Source organism: Nestor notabilis, unplaced genomic scaffold, assembly GCF_000696875.1.
Source record: "Nestor notabilis isolate BGI_N333 unplaced genomic scaffold, ASM69687v1 scaffold5622, whole genome shotgun sequence".
Lineage (NCBI taxonomy): Eukaryota > Metazoa > Chordata > Aves > Psittaciformes > Psittacidae > Nestor > Nestor notabilis.
This window is the reverse complement of record NW_009918690.1, coordinates 511-8,587: the sequence shown is the minus strand read 5'-3', so window position 1 is coordinate 8,587 and position 8,077 is coordinate 511. Positions and strand designations below refer to the sequence as shown.

The following is an 8,077-nucleotide window of genomic DNA, read 5'->3' as shown; positions in this document are numbered from 1 at the left end:
GCCCCCCAGCCACAGAGTCCCTGGAGGTAGTTCAAAGGCATCAAAGCCCACAGCCCCGGGGGCTGTGCTAGAGGTCAGTGGATGCAGATGCAGTGCTGGGTGCAGGGCTGAGCTGACACCCACCATGCAGGGCAAGGTCCACCACATCCAGCTGCAGACCTGGCTGTGGACAAGAGCACGGGGCAGAGCCACACTCAGTCCCAGTCACATTGCCAACTTAGGTGCACAAAGACCAAGTGACTCTTCTCCAAGTTGGCCTCAGCTTTGGAAACTGCATTTCCCTGCGCTGTGCTGGTGCAGGACCAAGTAACAGGAAGGTTAGAAGAGCCTGCAGCAGCGAGGCTGCAACTGTGCAAGCAGCAAAAGGAACTGAAACTGTCTGGCTTTATAGAAGAGTCTTCTTGCCTGGAAGCAGCTCTCCCTGCCTCCCCACACTTCTACTGATCTGTCTGGTCCTTTCCACTGAACCTCTCTGCTAGCTTTAGGGGCTTCTGGAGAAGCAGTCAGACTACCTACTTCCTATAAATTCAGGCTCTGCTAGTCCCGTGCCTCAACAAGAGAGCCCTGGGTGAGCAAGGGAAGTCCTAACCCAGAAGAAGGTCACCAGCAGCGCCACTGCCTGGCATATGCTGCAACTACAGCCCCTTGTACCCTACAGAGCAGGGAGGCCAAGTGCCACAAAGTGCCTGGCACCAGCTTCCCATGAAAACACCCGCTGCGGCAGCTAAGAACCCACCCTGAGACCTCTTCAGTACAAACCAGGGCTGCCCAAGGGTCTCACAGAGGCCAAAAGGCCAAATGATGGTGGGTGATCACAGAACGGGCAAGGGGTGGGGCAGGGGGTGAGGCAGGCCAGGCTCAGGGGCAGGCAGGGCACCGTCTCTCAGAGCTGAGGGGCACCATGCAAGCAACACATGAGCTCCAGGCTGTTCAAACCAGTCCTACCCTGATGCCCTCTCCACCCCCATGGGAGAAGAGTACTGACGCCCTTCCACACACCCCCATCAGAGCAATCACCACCCTTCATCCACCCGCGGTGCATAACTCATGGCTGATGTCCTGAAGTCAGAAGTTCCTTCTTGATCTTCTACTCAGCCCTCACCATGACTTTGTCGTTTGGCCACATGCCAAGCCTGGTAGCAGCAAAACCCTCAGGCAAGCACTTACAAGGTGAAACCCCCTTCAGTGACTGGGGGCACTTCAAAAGCTTCCTGTATCGAGAGCCCAACAGCCTCAACAAAACTGCAACTCACTTGCCACAAACAGGCAGCAAATAAACCAGGTCTTTTCCAGATTCAAATTTGGCCCATGCACCTGGGGCAGCTGGTGTGCCCTGGGCTCAGACCTCAGCCTTACCTATTTGGTGTGGGGAATAGGTGAGGCATCCTGTGGTGAAGATTAAGTACTTTGTCTTGCTGTTGCTGTCTGTGGAGAGCAGGTTCAGCTCAGGGGGTTTAGTTCTGTTGCGTACAAACAGCTCAGCCACCTTTGTCTCGAGCTCTGTGTCGGTCATGGCAGGCCTCACCCGGCCCTCGATTATATCATCAAAGAGCTGCTGCAGCCCATCCTCTGCTGGCACACCCCCGTCATCCAGCAATTCCTGTACTGCTGGCTCTGGAGGCTGCTTGGGCTTGGCCTCCTCTTCCTCGCTGTCACTGCCAAGATCAAAGACGCGGCAGGTGGAGGTGGAGGAGGCAGCGAGCTGCTCCTCGTAGTCCAGGAGCAGGTCTGGCGAATCGTAGCGGCTGCAGTCGGCCACCATCACCGTCCGGATAGTGCTGGCGTTCAGGTTCTGGATTTTGAACAGTCTCTTCACTACATTCACATTCTCGGATTCTATGCCCTGCAATCAGAAGGGAGAGGTAAGTAGGAACCATCCCAGGTCCCTCCTACAGTTCAAACCAAGAGCCACCTGTTGAGCCCTTGAGTTGGCACAGCAACACCAGCCACACACCGACCTCTCTTTGTGCTGCTATACGGAGCAGGGACCATGAGAACTGGCCCCCAAGGCTGGACAGCTCTGTGGCACTTCTTCCTATCCTGGAGGTGGGCACACTGAGACACAAAACTCCTACAGGCTGGAGCTGGGAAACACAGAGGCTGAGCAGCCCCGCTGCCACCCACAGTCTGAGGCCACCAGTGGGTGCTGCTTGGGGTGTTAGAATTCCAGGACAGGCCTCTAAGTTACACACAAGTGCAGCACAAAGTGTCATCCTCTGACCTTACAAGCAGCAGAGGCAGGGGACCTCCATACTCTGCAGTTCACCTGTGCCAAACCACCCTGGATATCTGCTCCCAGATACAAGCAGCAGGTCTCTTCCTGCCCAACTGCCCTGGCAGTCTGCAGCCGTGCTTCAACAGCCCTGGACAACATGGGCAAGGTGCTTCCTCACCTCATGGGGATGGAAGAGTCAGTGCTGTAGTGTCAGAGCAAAGCTGAGATGCGGTTATGGGAAGGATCTCTGCTACCAGAGGACTTCACCTGGGGCCAGCATCAACTGTTCATGTTAAAAACCACAAACAGTGGGACATGCAGCTGTGACACTGAGACAGGGACAAAACATGGAAGAAGAATGCGTCCGAGCAGGAAAAATGCCAGAGAATGGACAAGCAGCAAATAAGCAGCTTAAGGGCAGCTCACACTGATCTCCAGGTCTCATCACAGCACCAGAGCCAGCACCTGGCCCACAGAACCACCAGCAAGGACAGGCAGGGCTGAGCTCAGTCTCTCAGCTGCCTCTGGCTCCCAGGAACAACACACTGAGCTGCCAAGTAGGAGAGCAGCCACTGCTTGGGTACATGCCAGGCCCCAGCTGTCCCAGGCCCAGCTTCATATTAGCAAGGACCTCAGCAACCCTGCTGCCATCCAGCCACTCTCCTGTTGAGCAACAACATGCTCTAGGGCACTGTAGTCAAGTCCTCATCCCAATTGATGGGGCAAGAGTTAATGGAATGTGAAAGTAGAGTCAGAATATTGTAACAGGTACCACAACACCAAGTGTGGAGAAGCCTCGCACACAGGTTGCCTCAAGCTTGGGATCCTGAGGACAAGTCAGAGAAGACAAACAGGGAGGACAGGAAGATTGGGCTATTCCTCCCCACTCACACGTCCTCTGTAGCTTTTCCTCCCCCAGGAGCCAGCAGGAAGCTGTGCTGCCTGTGGAGCTGGAACAAAGGCACCTCACCTGGAAAGCATTGTTCAGCCACAGCACAGAGCAGGAGGTTATACGCCCAATCCGATGCAGATTGCCAGATATCAAGTTGGTTTCATTCAACCAGCAGCCAAACACATCGTAGGGTTTATTCCTCACCCTGGAAAGCAGCGTGAAGTTCTCTGGAAGGCAGGGGAAACACGAGTGTGAGGCGATGGCTCCTGGCCCGAGAGACCGCGGCAGAAGACACGAGAGATGGAGTCAAGTCTCCGCAGGAGAGGCTCTGATGCAGCACCTCCACTACCAGCTGAGCAGCAACCACCATCCAGCTTCCAGTCACTCCTATGAAGACAGACATTTCTCTCTCCCACAGCAATGTGTGAGGACAGCAAGCACAAGGGAAACCAAAATAAAAGGGCAGCCAGAGCAAAAAGCAACCTAATCTCAGAGCCCTCCTCCAAGCATGGCTCAAAGCAGACACCCCAAGGACAAGAACAAGCCAAACACATACAGGATATCTTCACTCCCACCCCTGGGGCTCAGGGCCTTTCTGAGCAGGACATATATGCATTTAGGAGCACCCCTCTATTTCTGGCACAGTGAGGCTGCAGCACTGAGATGGTGAGAGACAACAGAGCTATGATTTGGCACCTTCACAGAACTGCAGCAGAAGAGGTGAAGGAGACCCAGATGAATGTGTCTCAGAAAGCCACGTGAGAGGCCAGGCTGGGACTAGCACCACTTGAGTCAGAAATGGTGGTTCAAAGACAAGAGGTAACGTGGGTAACTCTTGCCTTGTCCAGACTGTCACTTAGAACTGAACTGAGAATACACATATGGCACACTGCTCCTAGGTGATGACGTGGTCACCTGAGCAGAGCTGAGGCTATCCAGAAGGTTTATCGTATGAAAATGTGATTGGGAACCCTTTGCACAGATGGTAGAAGACAGGACAAGCAGAGGTCAAGGCCACTGCACACCCCAAGAGGAAGGGAACCCCAACACCCACCACTTCACCCCTCCCAGGAACCCCAGTGAAGAGGGTGACATTTACCCATGCTGATTACAGCAATCTCTCCTGAGGAGGAGTTGTGGGGTCCCACAAAGACACCAGACACCAGGAGGAGTGAGTCATCGGAGTTGAACTGGGAGAACTGTGTGTAGCTCCAGTTGTATGGCCTCATGTTGGAGCTGTGCTGCAGGGAGATGTCCAGCTCATTGCTCCAGATCTATAGGCAGATGGACAAACAGTCAGGAAGCTGCTGAGAAGCCTGAGTGTGGTTCCACTTTATCTGTTCTGCCAGCACTCACCAGGCCAAGGGAAAAAAATTGATGCCAAACACCCCATTTAACGGCCTCCTGGTCCCATCTTCCCTGTCAATTCTCCTGACAGAAAGTGGCCAGTAGCTCTGGAAAGCAGCTCAACACAGGACTGCTCCCCCAGCCAGTGCAGTGAATGGTACTGTCACAGCTGGATTTTTCAGCATGTTCAGAGAGATTTCTCCCAAGACAACCCCTCAAGCAAGACATCTTCTGGAGTGGATCATTATCTCCACACTCTGTTAGACCCACAACACAACAGGGACCTGATTTTCACCTAGGAAGCAGCTAGAGCCAGGCAGGCACCTTCACATGGGCCAGAGCTGGAATCCACAGCCCTCAAGGCTACATTTGCAAGAGCCATTAGTTCTGTGGTTTGGAGAACAACTCAGCATTGCAGGAACCGGCCTAAGTCCAGGGACACCCAGTCAAACCTCTCCTCTCCACAGACTTCCTAGAAGCTCCTCATGTGGCTGAGCCCCACTAAATCAGAGCTGGAAGGGTTATGCAGGGGAGGCTGATACTTTACCTTGACAGTACAGTCTTTGGAGCATGATGCAAACAAACAGCCAGAATGGGAAAAGCTGAGGTGCAAAACCTGGTCATTGTGCTCCTTCAGGGCCTGCACTTCCACGCAAGGGATGGTATCGTAGAGCCTTTGGAACTCATCATACCAGGAGACAGCAGCTGTAACACATGAGCAGGAACATGGAACAGGAATGAAAGTGGAGGGAAGCAACACAGTACTCACAGTCCTGACTCTGAGACTTGCAGCCCAGAACCCCCCCCGTGTGCTGGGCTGCACCCCCAGAGCATGAACAGCAGGTCAGGGAGGGGATTCTGCCCCTCTGCTGTGCTCTTGGGAGACCCCCCCTGCAGTCCTGATCCACCTCTCGGGCAACAGCACAAGAGGGACGTGGAGTTGCTGGAGCGAGTCCAGAGGAGGCCATGGAGATGCTGCAAGGGCTGGAGCAGCTCTGCTCTGGAGCCAGGCTGAGAGAGATGGGCTGGGTAAGCCTGGAGAAGGCTTCAGGGAGACCTTCCAACCCTTCCAGGACAAGGGGAATGGCTTTAACCTGCCAGAGGGCAGACTGAGATGAGCTCTTAGGCAGAAGCTCTTCCCTGGGAGGGTGCTGAGGTGCTGGCACAGGGTGCCCAGAGAAGCTGTGGCTGCCCCATCCCTGGCCGGGTTCAAGGCCAGGTTGGACACAGGGGCTTGGAGCAACCTGGTCTAGTGGAAGGTGTCCCTGCCTGCTCTGCTGCAGCCATCCTCCCCACAGCTCCAGTCGAGTTCACAAAGGGCTCAACAGCTTCCCCTGTAGCTTTCCTACTCCCACACAAAAGAAAAACACAGTTTCTTGCAGTGAACGCACACCCCTGCACCCTATCACTGCTCTCTAAACCTCCACAGTCAGTGCAAGAAACACCCAGGGCAGAGCTATGGAACAAAATCCTTGCTCAGACACAACAGCATCAGAAGTACAGACGTGCTCCAGCACAATGTAAACAAATCCATTATGTGATGAGAGGGAAGCTGCTCCTCAGGGTACTGGGCTCCGCTCTGCTTATCTTTATCTTGTCTAACACAGAGTTGAGAAGGTTCCAGAAAGGGTATGGGACAAGGAAAGAACATCTCCATGAGATAAGAGACTAGAGAAAACAAGAGAGAAGAGCAGGAGCTGGACAGAGGCTGCCAGGACAGAGCAGGAGCCCTGCAGCAAAGCCTGGAGCATGCTCACAGAAGTCACACTGGCAGCCAATAAAGAGACAAATAATGAGGACTTTTAACCAAGTGCCCTGTAAGGCAGCCTAGAGACTTCTTGCAGCAGCAAATCCCAAGGAAGCAAAGAGGATTATTCATGTACATGGATATGGGCCAACTTTCCTGGTTACACTGAACAAGACTGAGGGTTTTTGGAACTCACTTCAGCCCAGGAGGCACCTGCTGCTGCAGGCAGGGGGCTGCTCACTGCCAGGACACCCAGCACTGCTCACTAACCTCTGACGCTCTTGGTCCCAGCCCATCCAGCTGGGAAGCAGCCTGCACAGATCCCATCTGGCCAAGCAACCCCAACATTCCCTCTTACAATGACCCACTGGATACCATTACCACACGGCTGCCCAGGGCAGGCAGATTGGCAGGGCTTTTCCCCAAGCTCCTGCTTCAGCCCATTGCTGGGCCTGCCAGCCACCCCCTGCCCCATGGGGTGCTCTCACAGCTCCAGAAGCACAGCCTGGGAGATGCCTGAATACATTCCTGAGATCCACCAGCTGCTCAGTCCCAGTGAGTGCTGGAGAACAATGCTGGCATCTTACTCACTCCAGGAGGTTGGAATTGAATGAGCCTGGCCAGAGAGCCTCAGATAAAACCTAAAAATGTCCTCAACTCCACAGAGCTCCCACGGTCTGCACAAGTGAAGTCACGCAGCCACATCTTATCCCTTCTCAGAGCTCTTCTGTCCTGGTGTTTCCTGCTGCAGGGAGACTGGCTCAGGCTGCTTGATCCTTGGTGTTTCTTCCCATCCTCCCGTAGCAACTGCAACTCAAGATCAAGAACCCAACTCCTTCTGCCTTGGCCACTACTGTGGGCCCCAAGAGCATCCCCAGGGCTGAGGATGGAACACATCCCTCCTGGACCTCTGCAGCACCCTGGGAATGTGCTTTTTGGACTCCAGGAGAGATTTGCTGTGGCAGCACGGGCTCCTGTTGGCAGGTCCCCAAGGCCTGTCCCTGCTGGTGTGACAGTGCTGGGTTACCCTTCCAGACGGCACAAACTGCTCCCAGCTCCTGATGCTCGGCTGGGAACAGACCCGTGACTGTGGTCACCACCAACCGCCAACAGCTCTATTCAGGGAAGGCCCTGCCAGGCTCAGATGATGCTGACTGTTAATGGGTCATTTTCCTACTGGGAGCCAAGGCTAAGATCAAGATCAAGTCCAACTTGCCCTTGCAAAGTGAGTCAGCTGCTGCCTTAGCACTTGCTGTACAATTAAAGGGCTGTGCACCCACCTCCCTCCTCACGGAGCAAGCACAGCTCTGCCTCCAGAGCCACGCTGCAGCCTGCACCTTATGGTAATAGTATGATCTGCTAATGTGCACTTGCGGCTCTTCCTGGTCTGGATGAGAGGGGCAGAGCCTGGAGCAGGGGCTTGCTGCAAGGTTCTGATCAGGAAAAGCCAGCAGCGATTATCACGAAGTCCAGCTGGGCGGGGCTGGAGCTGCATGCCATGACTCACTGTGTCTCCTGCCATCTCCCTCAGCAGCACCCAGCCAAGCTGTGCACCAGCTACCACAGAGCTCCTGGCTTGAGGGTGCTCACAAACCACCTTTCTGGGAAAGAAAAGGAAAGCTGAAGCATTCTCAACCATCTGACAGCCCTTTCTGAAGGGTTCGGGCACTCAGCTGGGCGGGGCTGGAGCTGCATGCCATGACTCACTGTGTCTCCTGCCATCTCCCTCAGCAGCACCCAGCCAAGCTGTGCACCAGCTACCACAGAGCTCCTGGCTTGAGGGTGCTCACAAACCACCTTTCTGGGAAAGAAAAGGAAAGCTGAAGCATTCTCAACCATCTGACAGCCCTTTCTGAAGGGTTCGGGCACTCACAGA

At 54.5% G+C, this 8,077-nt stretch overlaps 1 protein-coding gene across 1 annotated transcript in view; it reads right to left on the bottom strand.

Annotated features, from left to right (window-relative positions):
- Positions 1-8,077, bottom strand: part of FBXW5 (F-box and WD repeat domain containing 5) — a gene marked incomplete at its 5' end in the record, with an annotated part of 13,528 nt that overhangs the window by 4,948 nt on the left and 503 nt on the right. The window contains 4 exons of the mRNA XM_010009850.1: positions 1,357-1,843; positions 3,186-3,334; positions 4,207-4,381; positions 5,002-5,159. Of these exons, the coding sequence (XP_010008152.1) occupies positions 1,357-1,843; positions 3,186-3,334; positions 4,207-4,381; positions 5,002-5,159 (969 nt within the window). The remainder of the gene's footprint in view (positions 1-1,356; positions 1,844-3,185; positions 3,335-4,206; positions 4,382-5,001; positions 5,160-8,077) is intronic.